Source organism: Pelodiscus sinensis, chromosome 1 (assembly GCF_052426305.1).
Source record: "Pelodiscus sinensis isolate ZL-2025 chromosome 1, ASM5242630v1, whole genome shotgun sequence".
In the NCBI taxonomy this organism is placed as follows: Eukaryota; Metazoa; Chordata; order Testudines; family Trionychidae; genus Pelodiscus; species Pelodiscus sinensis.
Window position 1 is genome coordinate 354,662,945 of NC_143052.1, and position 25,945 is coordinate 354,688,889.

The 25,945-nt window shown below is 51.6% G+C and overlaps 2 protein-coding genes across 2 annotated transcripts; both read left to right on the forward strand.

The window, feature by feature from the left end:
• Positions 1-5,803: 5,803 nt before the first annotated feature.
• On the forward strand, positions 5,804-6,748 carry LOC142827393 (olfactory receptor 51I1-like). The gene has a single exon (XM_075922792.2). It carries the CDS (start codon positions 5,804-5,806, stop codon positions 6,746-6,748), a length of 945 nt encoding a protein of 314 aa, XP_075778907.2.
• Positions 6,749-23,423: 16,675 nt separating this feature from the next.
• Positions 23,424-24,368, forward strand: LOC102455583 (olfactory receptor 51I1-like). Its single transcript, XM_075919713.2, has one exon. The coding sequence runs from the start codon at positions 23,424-23,426 to the stop codon at positions 24,366-24,368; it is 945 nt and encodes a 314-aa protein (XP_075775828.2).
• The last annotated feature ends 1,577 nt before the right edge of the window (positions 24,369-25,945 follow it).

Below are 25,945 nucleotides of genomic sequence, written 5' to 3' on the forward strand. Positions count from 1 at the left end.
TACGTGGGTTTATGTTCCAAGCCCCCCCCCCCCACACTCCCCTACTACACCCGTGCCTCAGTGTCCCCATCTGTCAAATGGGGCTCATGTCCCTGCCCTCCTAGCAGTGCTCTCTGAGCTCCGTGGGGCGAAGGGGCTGTGTAAGAGCTCAGAACTGTAATTCTTCAGGCCCGGCAGCCTGCGCCCTGCAGAAATTCACTTTATTCCCTGGTTAGAAAGTGAAGAAAACGCCGAGCCAGGCAGGGTGAGCAGAGCCTGGAATCTGGCCGTGCTTGGCAGGGACCCAGCCGGCAGGGAGGCACCAGGCCCTGGCCCCTGTCAAACGACGGATCCTGGGCTAGATGGACCCTGGGTCTGACTCACACCGGCCGGGCCTCTGTCCCTGGGCAGGCTCCAGGCCGGGGGCAATTAGCTCTTGCTGCTGTACGAGGCGTCTGTGCCTGATTAGCCCCTGGTCACACCTCAGCCTCCGCCTGTGTCCCAGGGGCGGGGGGAGTCCCTGGTGCTGCTGCCAGGATGCTGGATAAATACTCCCGGTGCCTGGCAGGCTGCAGCCTGCGCTCCAGGCAGCCGGGCCCGGGGGCTTGTTCCTTCCACTGAAGATCATTGTCCTGCCCACCCGGTGAGTCGGCTGCGTGGAGAGACGGGGGGTGATTCTCTGACCCCTCTGTGGGGAGACTCCAGGCAGAGACCAGCCCCACAAAGCGTCAAACGTTCCCTTTTCTCATCTGTGCTGGGCAAATTCTGCCCCTCGCTGGCCAGTCGGTTCTAGGCAAGTCCCCTCGGGGCAGAGGAGCCCAAACGCCGGGTGCCCAGCAAAGCCCCGTCACCCCCAGGGAGGAAACCAGGCAGCCGGGGAAGGGGCCGGGGGGGATTTTTAAAGTGAAATTTTAACACTCAGATCTCCTCTGCTCTGTGAGAATCCACGTCCCTCAGCTCTGTCCTGAGAGGAGGGATTTGTCCCAGGGCCGCTGGCCAGGGTTCCTCTGCCCACTGCTGGGGGGGTTGGTGCAGGAGGTGGGTGGCTCTGGCGGCACTGGGCCATGTCAGGAGTGGGGAATCTCATCCAGCTCTCATTGTTCTCCCTGGTGTTCCCTGCTACCCCCCAGCCCGGTGCCTCTGCCTGCCCCCCCGACTGCGCCTCCCCTCCCCTCCCCTCACCGCGAACATCTCAGCATGTTACACACAGAGAGACTGACAGGCAAATATACTCTCTCGCACACATTCAGTCACTCATTGACACAGACCCAAAGAGCGAAACAGCCAGACACTCACACACACAAACACTCTTTGGAACCCCCCTGCAAGTAATTGAAGGCTGCTCTCAAATCCCCCCTCACTCTTTGCTTCTGCAGACTAAACAAACCCAAATCCCTCAGTCTCTCCTCGTAGGTCATGTGCTCCAGCCCCCTCAGCATTTTTCTTGCCCTCCACAGGACTCTCGCCAATGCGTCCACATCCTTTCTGTAGTGGGGTCCTCAGATTAGACACAATACTCCAGACGTGGACTCACCAGTGCTGATTAAAGGTGAATAATCACTTCTCTTGTTTGGCTGGAAATAATCCTCCTAATGCACCCTAAGATGCCATTCGCCTTCTTGGCTACAAGGGCACTTGGTTCACTCATATGCAGCTTCTCATCCACTGCAATCCCCAGGTCCTTTCTTACTAATCCTGTATAAAAGCCACTGATGGACCTAACCTCCATGAATTTATCTAGCTCTTTTCTGAATCCTGTTAAAGTCCTGATCTTCACAACATCCTCTGGCAAGGAGTTCCACAGGTTGGCTGTGCACTAAGTGAAGAAAACCTTCCTTTTGTTTGTTTTAAACCTGCTGCCTATTAATTATGTTTAGTGACCCCCTCGTTCTTATGTTATGGGAACTAATAAATAACTTTTCTTCTTCACTGTTTTCACCCCAGTCATGATTTTATAGACCTCTATTATATCCCCCTTTAGTATCCTCTTTTCTAAGCTGAACAGTCCCAGCCTTTTTAATCTCTCTTCATATGGGAACTGTTACAGATCCCTAAACATTTTTGTTGCCTTTTTCTGAACCTTTTCGAATGCCAATATATCTTTTTTGAGATTATGCAACCACTTCTGTACTCAGTATCTAGTATGTGGGCGAACCATGGTTCTATATGGCGTCAATATGATATTTTCTGTCTCATTTTCTATCCCTTTTTAATGATTCCTAACATTCTGTTTGCTTTTTTTCCTGCCACTGCACATTGAGTGGATGTTTTAAGAGAACTACCCACAATGACTCCAAGATCCCTCTCTTGGGTAGCTGTAGCTAAATTAGTTCCCATCATATTGTATGTAGAGTTGGGATTATTTTTTCCAAAGTGCATTATTTTACATTTATCCACATTACAATTTATTTCCCATTTTGTTGCCCAATCTCTTAGTTTGGTGAGATCTTTTTGGAGCTCCTCACAGTCTGCTTTGGCTTAACTATCTTGAGCAGTTCAGTACATTGTCTGCAAATTTTGCCACATCACTATTTACCCCTTTCTGCAGATCAGTTATGAATAGGTTGAATAGGATCGATCCTAGTATGGACCTTGGGGGACACCACTAGTTACCTCTCTCCATTCTGGCTCATTTAAGATTTTTATTTCATTTGATTCTACATTTTCTTTCATGTCTAGTGCCACACCCCCACCAGCACAACCGGCTGCGATACATTTTGTACCCTGGTGTGACTGTATCCCATTGATTGTCCTCATTCCACCAACCTTCCGTAATGCCTATTAAATCACTATCCTCCTTTAATATGAGTCATTCTAGTTCACCCACCTTGTTATTTTGACATCTAGCGTTGGTGTATAAGCACTTTAAAAATGTGTCACAATTTATCTGCCATTTCTTCCTGTGTTAGATGCTTTTTTCATTTGATTGTTTCTCGTGTGATCTTACCCATATTTTATCATCTTCCATCCTCTCCTCCTGACTAGAACGGAGACTGAAGGATTGTTAGATCAACACGAAAACATTGCTGGGTATCCCACTTAAAGGATAAGGGACAAATAGTGTAGGACTGAGTGTTGTGCTGCAGAAATCTGCATTTGGACCACTGCTGTTCTTAAAGGGGTAAACAGTGACTATGCCACAGCTGAGTGCAAAGAGTTACAAAGGGAAATCACAAAGCTCAGTGATTGAGCAACACAGGGGTAGACAGAATTCAGTGTTGATAAGTGCAAAATAATGCACCTGGAAAAATATAACCCTAACTACACATAGAAAAGCGATGGGGTCTAAAATCGCTGTTTCCACTTAAGATTGCGATCTTGGAATCCTTGTGGATAGTTCCCTGAAAACATCTGTTCAATAAGAACATAAGAACATAAGAACGGCCGTACTGGGTCAGACCAAAGGTCCATCTAGCCCAGTATCCTGTCTGCCAACAGTGGCCAACACCAGGTGCCCCAGAGAGGGTGGACTGAAGACAATGATCAAGTGATTTGTCTCCTGCCATCCTTCTCCAGCCTCTGACAAACAGAGGCCAGGGACACCAATTCTATCCCCTGGCTAATAGCCTTTTATGGACCTAACCTCCATGAAATTATCTAGCTTCTCTTTAAACTCTGTTCTAGTCCTAGCCTTCACAGCCTCCTCTGGCAAGGAGTTCCACAGATTGACTACGCGCTGTATGAAGAACTTTCTTTTATTAGTTTTAAACCTGCTACCCATTTACTTCATTTGGTGTCCTCTAGTTCTTCTATTATGGGAACTAATAAATAACTTTTCTTTATTCACCCTCCCCACACCACTCATGTCTTTATATACCTCTATCATATCCTCCCTAAGTCTCCTCTTTTCTAAACTGAAAAGCCCCAGTTGCTTTAACCTCTCTTCATATGGGACCCGTTCCATCCCCTAATTGTACAGTGGCAGTCTAAAAAGCTAACATATTGGGAATAATTAGGAAAGGAATTGATAATAAGACAAAATACCATATTGCCTCTATGTATAGTTAGTGTGTGCCCACATCTTGAATTCTGTATGGAGGTCTGGCCCCCCCATCTAAGACAAGATATATTGAACATTGGAAAGGTACCTCAAGGGTCACTGAAATGTTTAGGGTGTAAGGAACAGCTTCCACATGAAGTGAGATTAACAAGACAAGGACTTTTCAGCTTGGACAAGAAATGACTAAAGAATGGGGGGATAAGTTAGAGGTGTGAAAAATCATGAATGGTGTGGAAACATAGAATAAGGAAATCTTATTTACTCCTTCACTAACATAACACAAGAAGCTGGCTCAATTAGATGTGTAAGCAGCAGATCCAAAACAAACAAAATAGGTAACAAGGGATGGATCATGATGGTTACTGATTCTGTTTATTCTTTCTGAAGTACCTGGCACTGGCCAGTGTTGGCAGATGGGTTACAGGGCTAGAGGGACCTTTGCTCTGACCCAGCCTGGCCATTCGGATGTTTCTATAGAGCAGAAATGTACTTGCCTTCTGCTGCAACCCTCTAGACCCCACTGCTCCTCCAGAGCTGAGATAGAGCCCAGGAGTCCTGGTGGGGTCTCACTCTCTCCCCAGAGTTAGTAACAAAGTAAGACTAAACATTACCATGTTAAGTTAACCAGTGACTCTTACGTGACGTGCCACCAGGTGTCTGAATATGTGAGTGTTGGAGCTGAGTGGGTCTAATATTGATTGTATTTTCTTTCTTTTATATAGGGATTAGACACAGTGCTCCTGTGTATTTTCTTTCTTTTATATATGGATTAGACACAGTGCTCCTGTCGGCTCACTGCTAAGTTCTCTGCCAAAAATCCGAGTTTTCCAGTGCTTTAGTAGCCCCTGGATAGCGATGGTGTGTTGGAGGAGAGGACGGATGGGGTTGGTCCCCCCCTTCCCTTTGGTGCTTGGTTTGTGCTGGGCATGCTCAGTAACACTATTGAAGCTTCTCTTCTCAGTCGCCCTTCCCCCCAAGCCCTCACTCTTTTCCCCTCACCCCATCCTGCCATGCCCAGGTCACTCCCCACCCTGCAGAATCTGAAATAGCGTCCTGTTTCTAGGATGCTGGGCGTGTGTCACCGGCAGAGCCGCTGGGCTCATTCCGACCCATCGCAGGGCTGGAGGCAGATGCAGAAATGCTGAAGGATTCAGTGGGCAGGAGTCACCTTTTGCACTGGCCAGCCAGACCCGGCCTGCGGTCTCTGGGCCTCTTGCTGCTTTATGGGGAGGGCAGGGGAGGCGGCAGTGAGCAAGGGGCGATGCAGAGGAACGACGTGTCTCCTTCGCAGGCTGCCCAAGAGACACGGGATACGGCCGGACGGGACCAGTGTGAGCAGCGACTCTGAGCTCCTGTGTAGAACAAGCCAGAGACCAGCCCTGAATTAATCCCTGTTCCTACTGGGTCAGGGCTTGTGGAAAAGTATCCCACTTGCCCAGGACCAGGAATTCCCAGCTGATCTTGGCTGCTCCATCCAAGGGCTAATTTCCCCTGCTGTTACAATGTGCCGTGTCTCCCTAATGCGAACAGGACCAGTGTCGGGCCGGTGTATTGACCTTGCTCAAGCAGGTTCTCATGCCGTGCACAGCAGAATAGCTGGGGGCAGAATCTCTTGCTTCCCTTTCAACAAGGGAGTGAACAAAACACATTCTAAGAGCCCGGCTCTACCGGCTCGATTCCGAACAACAGCTCATTGAGTTGGGATTGGGCAAGTCAGTGTGAAATGGCGGGTCCCTTCCCTGTCCCCTTACTCCAGGGGGACTCACAGGTTCATTTTGCATTTACACAGGAGTTGGGAGCTGGCCGGGACAGCGACTGCTCAGCATGGTGGGTTTCAATAGCACCAGCTTCCACCCTGCGACGTTCCAGCTGACGGGGTTCCCAGGCCAGGAGGCGGCTTACCACTGGATCGCTATCCCCTTCCTTGTGTTATACGTCACTGCCGTGGTGGGGAATTGCCTTGTTCTCTGCATTGTCTGGAAAGACCGGAGTCTCCACCAGCCCATGTATCTGTTCCTTTGCATGTTGGCAGTCAATGACCTCGGGATGGCTCTGTCAACCCTGCCCACCGTGCTCGGCACCTTCTGTCTCCACTTCACAGCCATCGTTTTCGACGGCTGCCTGGCCCAGATGTTTTTCATTCACTCCTTTACCTTCGTGGAGTCGGGGATTTTACTGGCCATGGCGTTCGATCGCTTGGTGGCCATCTGTAACCCGCTGCGCTACGCAGCCATCCTGACCCACCCCAGGATCGTGGGAATTGGGCTGGCTGCTGTGATTAAAGGTACCAGCACAAATCTCCCTTTCCCCTTCCTGATTAAACGGCTGCCAGTCTGCAAAAGCAACATCCTCTCCCACGCCTACTGCTTGCACTCGGACATGATGAGGTTGGCGTGTGGAGACACCACCGTCAATAACATCTACGGATTGTTTGCCACTCTCTTCACTTGTGGTTTTGACTCCATGTTCATCATCCTGTCTTACATTAAGATTCTGAAGACAGTTTTAAGCATTGCATCCCACAAGCAGCGCCTCACGGCCCTGAACACCTGCATCTCCCACATCTGCGCTGTCCTACTCTTCTATGTCCCAATCGTTGCCGTTGCGGTGATGCGCAGGTTTGGGGAAAATGTCCCTCATTTTGTGCAAATCCTCATGTCCTATCTCTACCTCTTTGTCACGCCTGTGTTAAACCCTGTCATTTACAGTGTGAAAACAAAGGAGATTCGCAAGGGGATTTTCCGCCTGTTCTCTAGAGATGTGATGTAAACAGGGAGTTGTATGTGTTATGGTTTCCTCTGACGAGTAGTAAATTGCTCGATGGCAGAGCACCACGTCTTTCCAGGAGTTATTTAAAACTCTCCCACAAAAAAAACCTACTCAAACCATTCAAACTGTGTCTGGTGAGTGTCCTATAATGCAGGGATGAGGAACCTTCAATCCAGCCCACCAAACAATTTCATCCAGCCCTTGGAGGAGTCCAGCGGCCATGAAATTCCGCCGGGGATTGCTTTAAAAACCTCCCCAGCCGCTCCTGTAGCATTTGTATTATTTATGTATTTATTTACATATTTTTACTCGGCCTTTCTATTTAAAATATTCAGGGCGGCTTACAAAAAAAACCCGCAATACAAATAGATATAACAATGTAAAAAAGGAGACCCCAGAGGGACATAACCAGCTAAAAACATCTAGAGAGGAGGAAGACACACATACAAACTCAAACATTAACAACAGCACGAATAAAAGGGGTGGCTTTAGCCTGATGCCCTAACAAGGCTAGCGCTAGCATGGGGGGTACTTCCCGTTCCTCTCCTGCACGTGGATGAGGTGCGCAAGAGATCTGGTGGGAGGGATACGCTCCTCATGCTGCAGCCCTGCGGCTTGAGGCAGCAGCAAAAAAATAAATATAAAGAAATAACAGCAGCCCAATGTCTGTGACTCTGTAACGCTGAAATGCTGGCTGTTCCCTCTGGGCGGAGCTGTTGCCTGAGTCACGTCCTTTGCCTTCTGCCGTGGTGCTCCGCTGACCTCTGCACCGCTCAGCCGGGCCGCCGCGTGGGAGCAAGTGGTGCAAGCGACTGTTTGGGCTCCATGTTCCCCGTGCAGCACGGGGAGAGTGGAGCCTAAACGGCCGGTTGGGCTCTGCGGTCCCCCAAGTGAGAGGCAGGAGGGGAGGAGAAGAGAAAGAGAGAGACAGGGAGAGAGGCAGGAGGCGGAGGGGAGCTGAGAGAGAGACGGGGAGGCAGTAGGAGGAGGAGAGAGAGAGAGGGAGCGAGAGACCGGAGGCTCAGGCGAGAAGACCGACATGGAGGAGAGACCTGAAAATCCCGTCTTATGCTGGGCTAATTGGCTAGTAAATAAATAACAGGCTGGAGAAGGCTGGAGCTGCTTCCCAACCTCTGGCAAAACTCCTTTTGCTGATAAGGAGGCCTGCGGGCCCAGAGGATAAGGAGGGAGGGCTCAGTTCCCAGAGTGGGAGGGAAGGGAAGCCCTTCCCTGCATGGGGTGCCTTTAGGGAGGAAGGGGTGGCCACATCTGGGGTGGGGAAACTTTTTTGAGTTGGGGGCCACTGACGCGGAGAGAAATGAGTCGGGGGGCGCACACAAGTGAGGAGCAAAAACCCAACGAACCAAACACCAACTCCTCAGTGGCAGGGTCGCCACGTGAGAAAAAGAAAAGCTCGCCCCACATCCCCTTCACACAGCAGAGCCCGGAGGGGCCCAGGTGGGTCCATTTTATGAGCTGCAGCCCCTCAGTGGGACGGCTGGGGGGGCCAGCATGGACTTCCGAATGCTGGGGAGCCCCTGAGCCTTAGGAGGCCAGATCCAAGCAAGCGGGGGGCCACATCTGACCCCCAGGCCTGAAGTTCCCCACGTTTCAGCAGGGAGGAAACTGGAGTCATGCCGCCCCCTTAACAGTTAAGGAGTCACACAGGCCCTGAGGGAAGGGGTGGGGGGCAGTCCCGTGCATGAGTGGGAGGGAAGGGAAGCCCCCCCCCACAATCCCTTCCCTGCAAAAAGCAAAAAAACCCACCAAACACACTAAAATTCTATATTAAAAAAAATTAAAAAGCTCATTGTACCACAGCAAGGTGCTGCGTGGAACTGTGTGAGGGTGCAGGGGGTTCTTTTGGTTTTGGTTTTTGCTTCTCACATTGCTCAGAATTGGAGTCTTGTGTCCAGTTCTGGGCACCGCATTTCAAGAAAGATGTGGAGTCATTGGAGAGGTTCAGAGAAGAGCAACAAGAATGATGAAAGTGTTGCCGGCACACAGTGCCCGAGGGGGGGGACAACAGCTGGGTTCGTTGCCTGGTGTGCGCGCTCCAATAAACGCACCGGTGTGGAGAAGCAAAAAAAAGTTTATTTGAACGTTTAAATAGGTGCCAGGAGACTAGACCTCAGATCAAGCACATCAACGTAAGCAGTTTTCCTTCCTTATATACCCAGGTTGTTTACTTGCAGGAATATAGTGAACTGTAGCAAGGTTCCCACGCTGGGACATGTTCCTCCTCCTCCCCCTCTACAGAAACACATCTGAATTCTTCTTCTATACCACTGATAGTAACTAGGCAACTTCAAGGTCTTGCTGTTCCCAGCTGTTAGCGAGCTAGAGAAAAGTTATGTCTGGGAGGGGAAAGGGGCGGAAGGGGGAGAAGGGTGCTTGGGCCTAGAGCGGGGGTGCTTCATCAATCCTTGTGATCTTCCACTCCCCCGAGTTACCTAGGATCACGCCCAGTGACCCCCAACAAAAGGTCTAGAGAACACGAGCTATGAGGGAAGGCTGAAGGAATTGGACTGGTTTAGTTTGGAAAGGAGATGACTGAGAGGGGACACGAGAGCGGTTTTCAGGTATCCAAAAGGGGGTCACAGGGAGGAGGGAGAAAAATCGTTCTCCTTGGCCTCTGAGGACAGGACGACACGTGCAGCAAGGGAGGTTTAGGTTGGATATTAAGAAAAACTTCCTACCTGTCAGGGTGGCTAAACACTGGAATAAATTGCCCAGGGAGGTTGTGGAATCTCCATCATTGGTTAGACAGACATCTATCAGGGACTCTAGACGGTGCTTGGTCCTGCCGTGAGGGCAGGGGACTGGACTCGATGACCCCTAGAGGTCCCTTCCAGTCCTAGTATTCTGTGATTCAGTGATTTTGTGTGGCCCCTGACTAACACCTCTGTGGGTTAGTGACTCCCCGACCCAACAAAACCCCCCGCCGCTCCCCCCGCTGTAATAGGTTCTGTCGGCGTTGATAGCTTTCCATTGGTCTCCGATGTGAAAGGAAATCAAAGTCTATCAGTCAGTCGGGAAGTAAGCAATCCTGGGACAGCCGTGGCTTCGCTCTAGAGCCAGTTCCAGAAGGGGCTGACATTGCTGGTGCCCCTAACCAGACACCAAGAACTCCTGCTTCTGTTCCCCTGTGCTCCTTTTCTGGATTTCTGAGGGGAGGAAGGCCCATAGGTCTGGGCCTATGGGCACCTAGAAGATTCCCTCAAACCTTGTAATGGGTTGGCTGCAGCACTCAAAGCGCACCACGTCACAGAGAGATAAATAAGCAGAGACAGGCCCCCGGGCTGTGTACCTGTCTGCCCTGTGCCTGGCTATCGACGTTCCCTGGCAGATAAATGGCTTGGAGGAATGAGGAGATGGGCAGAAACACGCTGTAATAGAGTGGGCCCGGGACAGACATTGTATGTGGCTGCTGCTTGGACAGAGAACCTGGCCAGAGCAGTGGGAAGCACAGGGCAGTGTTGCCAAGTGGTGTCTGTTGCTCACAATTTCCTTGGTGAGTCTGTTCCTGCCAGCGGGTGGGACAGGTCTCCGGAATGGTTGCCTGCCTGAAAAGGTCATTTCCAGACCCAGCCCCGTCCACAAAGATGAGTCTGTTTTGATGAAATGTTGACGGAGACATTTCTAGAGCCGTCTGTTCGGCTTGCAGTTTTATTGAGAGTCAACCTCTTCCTTTAGTCAACCCCAAAATGATTAGGGGTCTGGAGCATATGACCTACGAGGAGAGGCTGAGGGACTTGGGTCTGTTTAGTCTGCAGAAGCGAAGAGTGAGGGGGGATTTGAGAGCAGCCTTCAACTTCCTGAAGGGAGGTTCCAAAGAGGATGGAGAGAGGCTGTTCTCAGTAGTGACAGATGGCAGAGCAAGGAGCAATGGTCTCAAGCTGTGGTGGGAGAGGTCCAGATTGGATATTAGGAAAAACTATTTTACTAGGAGGGTAGTGAAGCATTGGAATGGGTTACCTAGGGAGGTAGTGGAGTCTCCATCCCTAGAGGTGTTTAAGTCTCGGCTTGACAAAGCCCTGGCCGGGTTGATTTAGATGGGATTGGTCCTGCCTAGAGCGGGGGGCTGGACTTGACGACCTTCTGGGGTCTCTTCCAGTTCTATGATTCTATGATAAGGGGATGGTTGGATGAAATAACATGATCTTGGTAACTAATTGACCAGTCATTATCAGTTGGAAATAGGTCAATGGAGGGATGATAGGAGTTGCTATAGGGAACTTTCTGGGTGTCTGGCTGGTGAGTCTTGCCCACATGCTCAGGGTTTAGCTGATCGCCATATTTGGGGTCAGGAAGGAATTTTCCTCCAGGGTAGATTGGCAGAGGCCCTGGAGGTTTTTCGCCTTCCTCTGTAGCATTGGGCACAGATCACAGCTGAAGGACTCTCTGCATGTTGGGGCCTTCAAAGTATTTGAAGGCTTCAATATCGGAGATATAGGTGAGAGGATTATTCTAGGAGGGGTGGTGAGATTCTGTGGCCTGCACTGTGCAGGGGGTCAGACTAGATGATCATAATGGTCCCTTCTGACCTTAAAGTCTATGAGTCTATGAGTCTTTAAATGAATGAATAAACCCATTTCATAGAATCAGAGATCATAGACTCATAGGATCCTTGCGCTGGCAGAGACCTCAGGAGTCATCGTGTCCAGCCCCCTGCCCAAAGCAGGACCAATCCCACCTAAATCAACCCAGCCAGGGCTTGGTCCAGCCAGGACTTAAACACCTCTAGGGATGGAGATTCCACCCCCTCCCTAGGGAACCCAGCCCAGTGCTTCCCCACCCTCCTAGTAAACTAGTTTTCCCGGCTATATCTATCCTGGACCTCCCCCACTGCAACTGAAGACCATTGCTTCTCATTCTGCCATCTGTCATCCCATTCTGCCTCTCTCCATCCTCTTCGAAACCCCCCTTCAGGAAGTTGCAGGCTACTATCAATTCCCCCCTCACTCTTCTCTTCTGTAGAACAAACAAGCCCAAATCCCTCAGCCTCTCCTTGTGTAACCCTTCCGCCAGGCCGAGTAAATAGCAGCAAGGGCCGGGTTCGGTATCTAGGGGTCTCCTCCCAACAAGATAATACAGCAGCGACTCGAGCCCCCACCCAGTGACCTGGGAAATCTTACATACACCTCTGGGTGCCTCAAAGAAGCAATTCTTCCCCGCTCGCAAGCACAGAGCCTCAGTATAGCAGCAAACCTTTCATAACATGAGGTAACCGACATCAGCATTAAATTGGGAAAACCCCACAACTCGGATTTACAGACCAAACATGAGCAAAGGCCCTCCCCCCAGCCACAAATCACCCAAAGTCCCAAAAGTCCAACACCCCAAGAGTCTCTTGAGTCCAGCAACCCAAAAAATCACCCACAGTCCAACACCCCAAAAGTCTCTGCCCCGGGTCAGTGCTGCCCCAGGGTTTGAAAGTTCACCCAGCAGGGTTTCACCATCCCAACCTGGAGGGGCGGGGATCGATACACCTTACGTGGTCTGCCGATGGCTCCGCCTCTCCATGGGGTTCTGCCGCCGCTGTCGACATGAGTCACTCTGCCACACTCCACCTGCCGTCCAGTGAGCTGCCTCCACTGTCCGGCTCCGCCAGCCGTCTCGGTCCACGCTCCTGGCTGCCAGCTTGTTGCTCCTGCCGCTGCTCCACTGGCTGTCGGCTGCCGCTCCTACCAACCGCAGGTCGTCCCAGTCAGCCGCTCTGCTGTCTGCCCGCACCCACAGGTCGTCCCCGCCAGCCGCTCTGCTGTCCGCCTGCACCCACCGGTCGTCCCGGCAAACCGCTCTGCTGTCTGCCCGCACCCGCAGGTCGTCCCCGCCAGCTGCTCTGCTGTCCGCCTGCACCCACCAGTCGTCCTAGCAAACCGCTCTGCTGTCCACCTGTGCTTGCTGGTTGTCCCTTGCAAGCTGCCCTGCTTGTAGCCCAGCAGCTTAGCACCAGGCACCCCGCAGCACACGGTGCTTTCAGCTCGCCCGCAGCCCAGCGCCAGGCGCCCCGCAGCACACGGTGCTTTCAGCTCGCCGCAGCCCAGCGCCAGGCGCCCCACAGCACACGGTGCTTTCAGCTCGCCCGCAGCCCAGCGCCAGGCGCCCCGCAGCACACGGTGATTTCAGCTCGCCCGCAGCCCAGCGCCAGGCGCCCCGCAGCACACAGTGATTTCAGCTCGCCCGCAGCCCAGCGCCAGGCGCCCCGCAGCACACGGTGCTTTCAGCTCGCCCGCAGCCCAGCGCCAGGCGCCCCGCAGCACACGGTGATTTCAGCTCGCCCGCAGCCCAGCGCCAGACGCCCCGCAGCACACGGTGATTTCAGCTCGTCCGCAGCCCAGCGCCAGACGCCCCGCAGCACACGGTGCTTTCAGCTCGCCCGCAGCCCAGCGCCAGGCGCCCCGCAGCACACGGTGCTTTCAGCTCGCCCGCAGCCCAGCGCCAGGCGCCCCGCAGCACACGGTGATTTCAGCTCGCCCGCAGCCCAGCGCCAGGCGCCCCGCAGCACACGGTGATTTCAGCTCGCCCGCAGCCCAGCGCCAGGCGCCCCGCAGCACACGGTGCTTTCAGCTCGCCCGCAGCCCAGCGCCAGGCGCCCCGCAGCACACGGTGATTTCAGCTCGCCCGCAGCCCAGCGCCAGGCGCCCCGCAGCACACGGTGATTTCAGCTCGCCCGCAGCCCAGCGCCAGGCACCCCGCAGCACACGGTGATTTCAGCTCGCCCGCAGCCCGGCGCCAGGCGCCCCGCAGCACACGGTGATTTCAGCTCGCCCGCAGCCCAGCGCCAGGCACCCCGCAGCACACGGTGATTTCAGCTCGCCCGCAGCCCAGCGCCAGGCGCCCCGCAGCACACGGTGCTTTCAGCTCGCCCGCAGCCCAGCGCCAGGCGCCCCGCAGCACACGGTGATTTCAGCTCATAACAGAGGAGCCTCAGCACTAGTGCTCCACTGGCCCACAGTGAAGTTAACTCCACAGCTCACAACTAGACTCCTAACGGAACCCAAATTAGTTCTGCTATTCCACAGAGGAGAGAGGCGGGGGTGCAGTCAGTGTTGTCCAGGCTCTCAGACAGGGCCCCACCACCAGGTACAAAGACCTGTCCCCAGCCTCTCTCAATTTGACGGGGTTTGGAACCCAGGCCCCTTGTCTAGCGAGTGCTACTTAGTTTATGGCGAATCCCTCTGTCGTAAACAGTTCCACCAGTCCATTGTCCTTGATTCGCACGATCAGGGTAACAACACTTTTATCCCCCCTGCCTCAATAACAGAGAGACTGGGGCTCCCACAGTGGCTGCTGTGAGCACACACTAGACAGGGTGGAACAAAAAACAGGACTGTGTAGCACTTTAAAGACTAACAAGATGGTTTATTAGGTGATGAGCTTTCGTGGGCCAGACCCACTTCCTCAGATCAAATAGTGGAAGAAAATAGTCACAACCATATATACCGAAGGATACAATTAAAAAAAATGAACACATATGAAAAGGACAAATCACATTTCAGAACAGAAGGGGGATGCAGGGGGGGCGGGGGTAAATGTCTGTGAGCTAACAAGCGACACACAATCTCAGCCGCGCTGAACACCATGCCATCCAGAGTCTCAAAAACAACCTGGACATTGTAATCAAACCAGCTGACAAAGGGGGTGCTGTGGTCATTATGAATAAGGCCGACTATAACCAGGAGGCAACCAGACAACTCTCCAACACCACATTATACAAACCTCTCTCCTCTGATCCCACCTTGGAATACCAAAGGAAACTACACTGTCTCCTTAAAAGCCTCCCCACAGCTACTCGGGAACAAATCCTCACAGAAACACCTTCTGACCCCCGACCAGGATTGTTCTTTCTGCTTCCCAAGATCCATAAACCTGGGCACCCCGGACGTCCCATCATCTCTGGTATCAGCACGCTCACTACTGGTCTATCCAGCTATGTAGACTCTCTCCTCAAACCCTACGCAACCAACACCCACAGCTATCTCCAAGACACTACTGACTTCCTAAGGAAACTACAAAACATCGATAACCTCCCCAATAACACCATCCTTGCCACCATGTATGAAGAAGCTCTATACACCAACATCCCACATGAAGACGGATTACAAGCAATTAGAAACACTATCCCAGAGGACACCTCTGCCAACCTGACAGCAGACCTATGTAACTTTGTTCTCACCCACAATTATTTCCAGTTTGAGAACAACTTATACCTCCAGACCAGCGGCACAGCCATGGGTACACACATGGCCCCACAGTATGCTAACATCTTTATGGCTGACCTAGAACAACGTTTTCTTAACTCCCGTCCCCTTTTACTCTTTCTCTACTTACGCTACATTGATGACATCTTTATGATCTGGATGCATGGCCAAGAAACACTGGAGACATTCCACAGAGATTTCAACAACCTACACCCCACCATCAACCTCAGCCTGGACCATTCTACACGAGAGATCCAATTCCTGGACACCACAGTACAAATCAGCAATGGAAAATTAGACACCACCCTCTACAGAAAACCCACTGACTCATACAGTTACCTACATGCTTCCAGCTCACACCATACGATCCATCATCTATAGCCAAGCCCTTCGATACAACCGCATCTGCTCTAATCCCACCGACAGAGACCAGAAACTTCAGGATCTCTACCAAGCATTTATAAACCTCAACTACCCACCCGGAGAAATAAAAAAGCAAATTGAAAGAGCCAAATGAATACCTAGAAATCATCTACTTCAAGACAGACCCAAAAAACCCAACAATAGAACACCACTTGTCATCACCTACAACCCCAACTTAAACCTGTCCAACACATTATCAATAAACTACAGCCTATACTGGAACAGGATACTAAACTCCAAGAGGCTCAGGGAGACAGACCCATAGTCTCCTATAGACAACCACCTAACCTCAAGATGATTCTTAGCAACAACCACAGGACATACCACACTAATACCAACCCTGGTACCTTCCCTTGCAACAAACCCCGTTGCCAGCTTAGTCCACACATTCACTCTGCTGATACCATTATTGGACCTAACCAAGGGTATGTCTACACTACAGCGCTAATTCAAACTAACTTAGTTCGAATTAGTTAATTCGAACTAAGCTAATTCGAATTAGCGCAGCTAGACTTAAAAACTAGTTCAAATTAGCGTTTTGCTAATTTGAACTAGCATGTCCACACAGAGTGGACCCTGAACAGAGGTTAGGGATGGCCGGAAGCAGTGCCGGCAGGGCATCAGCTGAGAACTTAGAGCGTGGAGCTGCTGTCTCAGGCTAGCCAAGGGCTGTGCTTAAAGGGTCCCGACCCCCACCCCGGACAGACAGTTCTCAGGGTTCCCCGCTTGCAAAGCAGTCCTGGCTTGGAGTGCCCTGAGTACCCACACTGGGCACATCACACCACTCGGCCATCAGCCCGGCTGCACTTGCCGCAGGCTGCCATCCGGGAGGAGGGGGCAATGGAGGGGCTGCAGGAGAACTTCCACCCCAAGAAGCCCGCAGAGCCAGCCCAGTCCTCCCCATCGGGGGCTCGTACCCCATTCCTCCCTCACCTCCTTCCACTTACCCCTCCCTAGCCCCCCTTCTTATTGATGTACAAAATAAAGATAACGTGTCTCCCAAAATGGAATCTGTCTTTATTGAACAAAACTGGGGGAGACTGGGAAAAGGAGGTGGGAGAGGGGAAGAGAGAGGCTGGGAGAGGGGAGGGCAACTAAAATGATCAGGGGTTTGGAACAGGTCCCATATGAAGAGAGGCTAAAGAGACTGGGACTTTTCAGCTTAGAGGAGAAGAGACGGAGGGGGGACAGGATAGAGGTCTGTAAAAGCAAGAGTAGTGTGGAGAGGGTGCATAAAGAAAAGTTCTCCATTAGTTCCCATAAAGAAGGACTAGAGGACACCAAAGGAAAGGAATGGGTAGCAGGCTTCAAACTAGTAACAGAAAGTTGTTCTTCACAAAGCAAATAGTCAACCTGTGGAACTCCTTGCTGCAGGAGTCTGTGAAGGCTAGAACTAGAACAGAGTTTAAAGAGAAGTTAGATAAAGTCATGGAGGTTGGGTCCATGGAGTGCTATTAGCCAGAGGGTAGGAGTGGTGTCCCTGCCCAAGGTTTGTGGAAGGCTGGAGAGGGATGGCACGAGACAAATGGCTTGGTCACTGTCTTCGGTCCATCCCCTCCAGGGTTCCTAGGGTTGGCTGCTGTCGGCAGACAGGCTACTGGGCTAGATGGACCTTTGGTCTGACCCAGGACGGCCATTGTAAGCTCAGGGCTCAGGGTCGGGGGTCTCACTCGACCACCCTGATTTTCATGCAAACCTGCTCCTGGGTGGCCAGGCTGGCAGCTCTCCTGCCCTAGACGGCCACTTTCCTGTGCCTAATGTGGAGTTCGTGGACGAGGGCCACGATGTCCGCACTAGACCAGGCGGGTGCCTGCCTCTTGCGGTCCTGGCCAGGCTCCCGAGAACCACAGCCTGGTCCCTGGAAGAGGTGGAGGGCTGGGGGGCATCGGGTGGCTGGCTCATGGCGTGCCAGGTGCAGGGTCTGCTGGCTGGGTGCTGGCAGGCTTGCACCTGGCACGGGCACCGTAGCCAGCCTGTGTCCTTTTAAGGGCTTCGGGGCCGGGAGGGGAGCAGAAGAGTTTCCCTGGTGGTGCCCAGAGTGGCCACCAGGGCAAGCTGGGGAAGGCTAGCCTCCCACTAGTTCGAATTAAGGGGCTACACAGCCCTTAATTCGAACTAGTAAGTTCGAACTAGGCTTAGTCCTCGTAAAATGAGGTTTTCCTAGTTCAAACTAAGTGCTCCGCTAGTTCGAATTAACTTTGTAGTGTAGACATACCCCAAGTGAGTTATAAGATCAAGAACACATATTCCTGTGCATCCAGAAATATAATCTATGCTATCATGTGCCGAAAGTGTCCGTCTGCTACGTACATTGGACAAACGTCTCAGACACTTCGCCAAAGGATTAATGCCCACAAAACAGATATCAGCAAGATCACAAAGAAAAAACTATTTCTTGCCATTTTAACCAGAAAGGACACTCTCTCAATGACTTAACCACCTGCATTCTGCTACAAAGACCTTTTACATCTGCACTTGAAAGGGAATCCTCTGAACTGTCATTCATGTTAAAATTCGACACTCTCCGGGGGGGATTGAACAAAGACCCCAACTACCTTACCCATTACCAAGATAGCTTCCCCAATTATCACCTCTAATACTATTAACTCAGACATCTACCTTTCCCCACCTCTAATATCATTAACTCACAAACACTTACCCTCCTTCCTCCCCACCCCACATCCCCCTTCTGTTCTGAAATGTGATTCGTCCTTTTCATATGTGTTCATTTTTTTAATTGTATCCTTTGGTATCTATGGTTGTGACAATTTTCTTCCACTATTTGATCTGAGGAAGTGGGTCTGGCCCACGAAAGCTCATCATCTAATAAACCATCTTGTTAGTCTTGAAAGTGCTACATTGTCCTGAATTTTGCTTCAGCTACACCAGACTAACACGGCTACATTTCTATCACTATTAGACAGGGTGGGTGTGTCTATGCAAATTGCAATCAGCCCCTGAAGTCTCTTTGCACCACTTGCCACAGTTCACCACCAGATGTCAGGGTAGAGTTTACCCTGACCCCGCTTACACTTGTAAGCTATTTCTGTGCCCTAAAACGCCCCGCTCTGAGATCACAGTGCGACAAAGTAGAAACACTTTCACACGATGGCCCGCAAGGTTTTTGAGAAGCCAGGGGCTGTCCAAGATTATGCAGCAGGAAAGGAAGATGGGGGCAGCCAAATCCTGGGGCCCACCTCTCCCAGACCCTGGGGGTGGTGTCAGGGCAGCCCGGTGATGGGTTATGAGTGGAGTCATAAACAGCCTGGCAACAATCACTGGCCCACAAGTGACAGAGGCCGGGACTGGAGTCAGAGAAACTCCCCACCCACCCTGAGGACGTGTGGGGCTGGAGGGAAAGGGCGTCTCCTCCCCTTCCTGGCCTTCTCTGCTCCCCACAGCACAGAAGGGATCTTAGCTCTTGTGGGTTGTGTTTTTAGGGGCCCTGCTTTCCCCCCATGTCTGCCCCACGGCGGGTTTACAGCCCTGAGAGCTCAGCGCCCTGCAGAGAGAGAGGAGAGGCTGGTGTCCCCACGTCTAGCTTCTGGGGGTGAGGTGCCCAACCGCAGCGGCAGCTCACAGGCCCTCCTGTGTGGGCCCGGCAGGAGATTGTACAGTGGGGGGGTCTGGGGATGGGTTCCCAGCTGGGTTACAGCCCTGGGGTCAGCGCCCTTCCCAGCAGGCTGGGCAACGACCGACATTTAGACTCTCCACACGCCAGTCAAGTGAAGAAAACGCCGAGCCAGGCAGGGTGAGCAGAGCCTGGAATCTGGCCGTGCTTGGCAGGGACCCAGCCGGCAGGGAGGCACCAGGCCCTGGCCCCTGGCAGAGGATGGATCCTGGCTAGATGGACCCTGGGTCGGACTCACGCCAGCCGGGCCTCTGTTCCTGGGCAGGCTCCAGGCCGGGGGCAATTAGCTCTTGCTGCTGTACGAGGCGTCTGTGCCTGATTAGCCCCTGGTCACACCTCAGCCTCCGCCTGTGTCCCAGGGGCGGGGGGAGTCCCCGGCGCTGCTGGCAGGATGCTGGATAAATACTCCCCGTGCCTGGCAGGCTGCAGCCTGCGCTCCAGGCAGCCGGGGCCGGGGGCTTGTTCCTTCCACTGAAGATCATTGTCCTGCCCACCCGGTGAGTCGGCTGCGCGGAGAGACGGGGGGTGATTCTCTGACCCCTCTGTGGGGAGACTCCAGGCAGAGACCAGCCCCACAAAGCGTCAAACATTTCCTTTTCTCGTCTGTGCTGGGCAAATTCTGCCCCTCGCTGGCCAGTCGGTTCCAGGCAAGTCCCCTCGGGGCAGAGGAGCCCAAACGCCGGGTGCCCAGCAAAGCCCCGTCACCCCCAGGCAGCAAACCAGGCAGCTGGGGAAGGGGCAGGGGGGATTTTTAAAGTGAAATTTTAACACCCGGATCTCCTCTGCTCTGTGAGAGTCCACGTCCCTCGGCTCTGTCCTGAGAGGAGGGATTTGTCCCAGGGCCGCTGGCCAGGGTTCCTCTGCCCACTGCTGGGGGGGTTGGTGCAGGGGGTGGGTGGCTCTGGGGGAACCGGGCCATGGCAGGAGTGGGGAATCTCATCCAGCTTTTATTATTCTCCCTGGTGTTCCTTGCAACCCCCCAGCCCAGCGCCTCTGCCTGTTACCCCCCAGCCCAGCGCCTCTGCCTGCTACCCCGACTGCGCCTCCCCTCCCCTCCCCTCCCCTCACCAGGAACATCTCAGCATGTTACACTCAGACAGACACACACACACACAGACACACATAGATACACTCTCTCACACACATTCAGTCATTCCTATTGATAGAGACACAAGTAGAGAAACATCCAGAGATCAACACACACACACACATACACACAGACACTAACACACACACACACACACACACACACACAGTCACTCACACACTCAAAGAGACACACGCTCACACCCTGCTGCAAGGGGAAATAAAACCCAGTAGTGCCCGGGGAACAGACACACAGGCCAGCACATTTCCCCACCAGCTTCTTCCTTCCCATCGCTCACCTTCTGCCGCTGGCTTCTCCCCTTGCTTCACTCTGGCTCCTTCGGGATGCCCATAGGAGTGGGGTTCATCCTCTGCCAGCACTCGCAGACACAGACTAGCTCCCCGCCAAGGGTGCCACTTATGGGGGGATGGAGGCAGAGGGCAGAGGGCAGCAGCCCCCCCTTGAAAGATTAAAGCCCTGGATTTCCCACTTGAGATCTACTCAAAGCCCATGACCTGATGATCGAATGCAACAGAGTTTGAGCTGTTGCAGCTTTGCCTTTGGGGCAGGGAGTTTATTATAAAAGAGGGAGGCAGGTGATTAAGAATAACACAAGGCTGAGCAATCAGGCAATTGAACACAAGAGCGGCCAGACTGGCTCAGACCAAAGTTCCATCTAGTCCAGTGTCCTGTCTGCCCCCAGTGGCCAGCGCCAGGTGCCCCGAGGGAGTGAACAGAACAGGGAACCATCAAGGGATCCCTCTCCTGTCACCCATTTCTAGCCCCAGACAAACAGAGGCTAGGGCCACCGTTCCTACCCGTCCTGGCTAACAGCCTCTGATGGGCCTAACCTCCAAAACGTCCATTTCTATGATTTAAACCTACCAGCTGTTCCTTTCATTTGGTGACTCCTAGCTCTTATATGGTGGGAACAAGTATCTAACTTTTCCTTATTCACTTGTTCCACAGCAGTCGTGATTTTCTAGACCTCTATCATATCCCCCTTAGTCTCCTCTTTTCAAAGTGGAACAGTCCCAGGCTTTTTAATCACTCTTCATATGGGAACCGTTTCCTTTTTCTGGACTTTTTCCAGTGCTAATATATCTTTTTGAGATGCGGCGACTACGTCTGTACGTAGTATTCAAGATGCGGAGGCACCGTGGATTTTTTGATGGAGTCAACAATATATTCTCTGTCGTATTTTCTCTTTCTTTCTTAATCATTCCGAACATTGTGTTTGCTTTTTTGAATGCTTCTGCATATTAAGCAGATGTTTTCAGAGAACTATCCACAATGACTTCAAGTCTCTCTCTTGAGTAATTGTAGCTAAATTAGTCCCCATTATTTTGTATGTATCTTATACATTCCAAAGTGTGTTACTTTGCATTTCTCCTCATTAAAATTCATTTGACATTTTGTTGACCAGTCACTTAGTTTGATGAGATCTTTTTGAAGCTCTTTGCAGTCTGCTTTGGTCTTAACTAACTTGAGCAGTTTGGTATCCTCTGCCAATTTTGTCACCTCACTGTTTTCCCCTTTCTTCAGATTATTTATAAATAGGTTGAATAGGCTGAGTCGCAGTACGGACTCTTCGGGGACACCACTAGTTACCTCTCTCCATTCTAGTTCATTTAAGATTTCGACTTCATTTGATTCTACATTTTCTTTCATGTCTAGTGCCACAACCCCACCAGCATGACATGTTGTGATACATTTTGTTCCCTGGTACGACTATATCCGATTGATTGTCCTCATTCCACCAAGTTCTCATGATGCCTGTTATAACAATATCCTCCTTTAATATGAGCCATACTCTAGTTCACCCATCTGATTATGTAGACTTCTAGATTAATGTATAAACTCTTTAAAAATGTGTCACTATTGATCTGTTTGCCATTTCTTGATGTGTTCGACTCCTTTTCATTTGATCGTTTCTCATCTGATCTTTTCAGGTATCTAAAAGGGTGTCATAAGGAGGAGGGAGAAAACTTGTTCATCTTGGCCTATGAGTTTAGAACAAAAAGCAATGGGCTTAAACTGCAACAAGTGAGGTTTAGGTTGGACGTCAGGGTGGTCAAACACTGGAATAAATTGCCCAGGGCGGTTGTGCAATCCCCGTCTCTGGAGATATTTAAGAGTAGGTTAGATAAATGTCTATCAGGGATGGTCTAGACAGTATTTGGTCCTGCCATGAGGGCGGGGGGCTGGACTCGATGACCTCTCGAGGTCCCTTCTAGTCCTACTATTCTATGATTCTACCCATATTTTATCATCTTCCATCCCCTCCTCCTTACTAGAACAAAGATTGAAGGGTCTCTTTCTCTCCCCTGGTGCTAGTAACAAAGTAAGAATACACGTTACAATTTTAAGGTTAACCAGTGTCCCTTAAGTGACTTACCACAAGATGACAGACTATGCTAGTGTTGGAGCTGAGTGGGTCTAATATAGATTTAATTTTCTTTCTTTTATATAGGGATTAGACACAGTGCTCCTGTCGGCTCACTGCTAAGTTCTCTGCCAAAAAATAGAGCTTTCCAAATGTCTTAGAAATGTAGCCGTGTTAGTCTGGTGTAGCTGAAACAAAATACAGGACTATGTAGCACTTTAAAGACTAACAAGATGGTTTATTAGATGATGAGCATCTTGTTAGCATTTAAAGTGCTACATAGTCCTGTATTTTGCTCCAAATGTCTTAGTGACCCTGGATAGAGATGGTGTGTGTTGGCGGGGGGAAGGGAAGGCGGATGGTGTTTGTCCCTCTCCCATTAGGTGCTTGGCTTGTGCTGAGCATGCTCAATAAAATTGCTGAACCCGGTGGCAGAGAGACACAGGATGAAGCCAGAGGGGACCAGTGTAAGCAGCTACTCTGAGCTCCTGTATACAGCAAGCCAGAGAGCAGCCCTGCATTAATCCCTGGTCCTGCTGGGGCAGGGCTTGTGGAAAAGCAGCCCACTGGCCCAGGACTCGGGTAGTCCACCCAAGGACTACCCTCTCCTACTGTTACAATGTGCAGTGTCCCTCTAATCCGAACAGGACCAGCATGTGGCCAGTAAATCAACCAGCCTCCAGCAGGTTCTCATGCCGTGCACAGCAGAATAGCTGGGGGCAGAATCTCTTGCTTCTCTTTCAACCAGGGAGTGAACAAAACACATTCTAAGAGCCCGGCTCTACCGGCTCAATTCCAAACAACAGCTCATTGAGTTGGGATTGAGCAAGTCAGTGCGGAACGGCGGATCACTTCGTGGTCCCCTGGTCCCAGGGCAAGACAAAAGTTCATTTTGCATTTACACAGGAGTTGGGAGCTGGCCAGGACAGTGACTGCTCAGCATGGTGGGTTTCAATAGCACCAGCTTCCAGCCTGCGACGTTCCAGCTGGCCGGGTTCCCAGGCCAGGAGGCGGCTTACCACTGGATCGCCGTCCCCTTCGTTGTGTTATACGTCACTGCCATGGCGGGGAATTGCCTTGTTCTCTGCATTGTCTGGGCAGACCGGCGTCTCCACCAGCCCATGTATCTGTTCCTTTGCATGTTGGCAGTCAACGACCTCGGTTTGTCTCTGTCAACCCTGCCCACCGTGCTCGGCACCTTCTGCTTCCATTTCACAGACATCGCTTTCAACGCCTGCCTGGCCCAGATGTTTTTCATTCACTCCTTTTCCTTCATGGAGTCGGGGATTTTAGTGGCCATGGCGTTCGATCGCTTGGTGGCCATCTGTAACCCGCTGCGCTACGTGGCCATCTTGACCAATCCCAGGATTGTAGGAATCGGGCTGGCTGTTCTGATTAAAAGTACCAGCATGATCTTCCCTTTCCCCTTCCTGATTAAACGGCTGCCAATGTGCAAAAGCAACGTCCTCTCCCACGCCTACTGCTTGCACTCGGACATGATGAGGCTGGCGTGTGCAGACACCACCGTCAATAACATCTACGGACTATTTGCCACTCTCTTCACGTATGGTTTAGACTCCATGTTCATCATCCTCTCTTACATTAAGATTCTGAAGACGGTTTTAAGTATCGCATCCCATGAGCAGCGCCTCACGGCCCTGAACACCTGCATCTCCCACATCTGCGCCGTCCTACTCTTCTACGTCCCAATCGTTGCTGTTGCGGTGATGCACAGGTTTGGGAAAAATGTCCCTCATGTTGTGCAAATCCTCATGTCCTATGTCTACCTGTTTGTCACCCCTGTGTTAAACCCTGTCATTTACAGTGTGAAAACAAAGGAGATTCGCAAAGCAATCTTCCGCCTATTCTCTAGAGAGGTGATGTAAATAGGGGTTTGTATGTGTTATGGTCTCCTGAAACAAGTATTGAGTGCCTTGCTAGAAGAGCTCCACATTTTTCCAGAAGTTATTTAAAGCTCTACAGCAATAACATACTAAAGCCACTTAAATTGCATATGGTGAGTGTCCTGTAATAGATTCCATTAGCTCCTTTGATAGCTTTCCATTTGTCTCCGATGTGAAAGGAAATGAAAGTCTATCAGTCAATTGGGAAGTAAGCAATCCTGGGGCAACCATGGCTTTGATTTAGAGCCAGTTCCAGGAGTGACATTGTTGGTACTCCCAACCAGACACCAAGAATTCCTGCCTGTGTTCCCCTTTGCTCTTTTTCTGGTTTTCCAAAGGCCTGGAAGGCTGGGCCCATGGGTGGCTAGAAGATTCCCTGAAACCCTGTAATGGCTCAGCTGCAGCATTAAATCTCACCACATTATAGAGAGATCAATACGCAGAGACAGGCCACCGGGCTGTGTACCTGACTGCCCTGTGCCTGGCTATCAACGTTTCCTGGCAGAAAATGGCTTGGAGGAATAAGGAGATGGGCAGAAACATGCTGCAATACAGCAGGCCTGTGCCAGACATTGTATGTGGCTGCTGCTTGGACAGAGAACCTGGCCAGGGCAGTGGGAAGCACAGGGCAGTGTTGCCAAGTGGTGTCTGTTGCTCACCCTTTCCTTGGGGAGTCTGTTCCTGCCAGCGGGTGGGACAGGTCTCCTGAATGGTTTCCTGCTTGAAAAGGCCATTTCCAGACCCAGCCCAGTCCACAGAGATGGATCCATTTCGATGAGATATTTCTAGAGCCGTCTTTTCGCTTTCCGGTTTTACTTAGTGTCAACCGTTTCCTTTAAACGAGTGAATAAAGCCATTGCATTTTGACTTCAGAAGCATAGATGAGAGATTTCTAGAATCCTTGAGATGGTAGAGACCTCAGGAGTCATCGAATCCAGCCCCCTGCCCAACGCAGGACCAACCCCAACTAATCCATCCCAGCCAGGGCTTGGTCAAGCCGGGACTTAAAAACCTCTAGAGATGGAGACTCTACCCCCTCCCTAGGGAACCTCTCCCAGAGCTTCCCCACCCGCCTAGAGAAATAGTTTTTTTCTGTTATCCAATCTAGACCTCCCCCCTGCAACTTGAGCCCATTGCTCCTCGATCTGCCATCTGCCCCCACTGAGAACAGCCTCTCTCCAGCCTCTTTGGAACCTCCCTTCAGGGAGTTGTAGGCTGCTCTCAAATCCCCCCTCACTCTTCTCTTCTGCAGACTCAACAAGCCCAAATCCCTCAGCCTGTCCTTGTAAGCTATTCCATCCCCTAGAAACACCCAGCGCTGAGATCACAGCGGGACCAGGCAGAAACGCTTTCACACGATGCTCCACGAGGTTTACGGGAAGCCAGGAGCTGCCCAAGGCTTTCCGCATTGAACAGCGGCAAAGGCAGATGGGGGCAGCCCATTCCTGGGGTGATCAGGAGAGGCTGCAGCCCTCAGACACCTGCCTCTGGGCAAAGCCCAGGACTCAACCTCCCCCAGGCCCAGGGGGTGATGTCAGGGCAGCCGGGTGATGGGTTAT

Coding starts and splice junctions, on each gene's coding strand:
- LOC102455583 (XM_075919713.2), top strand. CDS start 23,424: ATGGTGGGTTTCAATAGCACCAGCTTCCAGCCTGCGACGTTCCAGCTG.
- LOC142827393 (XM_075922792.2), top strand. CDS start 5,804: ATGGTGGGTTTCAATAGCACCAGCTTCCACCCTGCGACGTTCCAGCTG.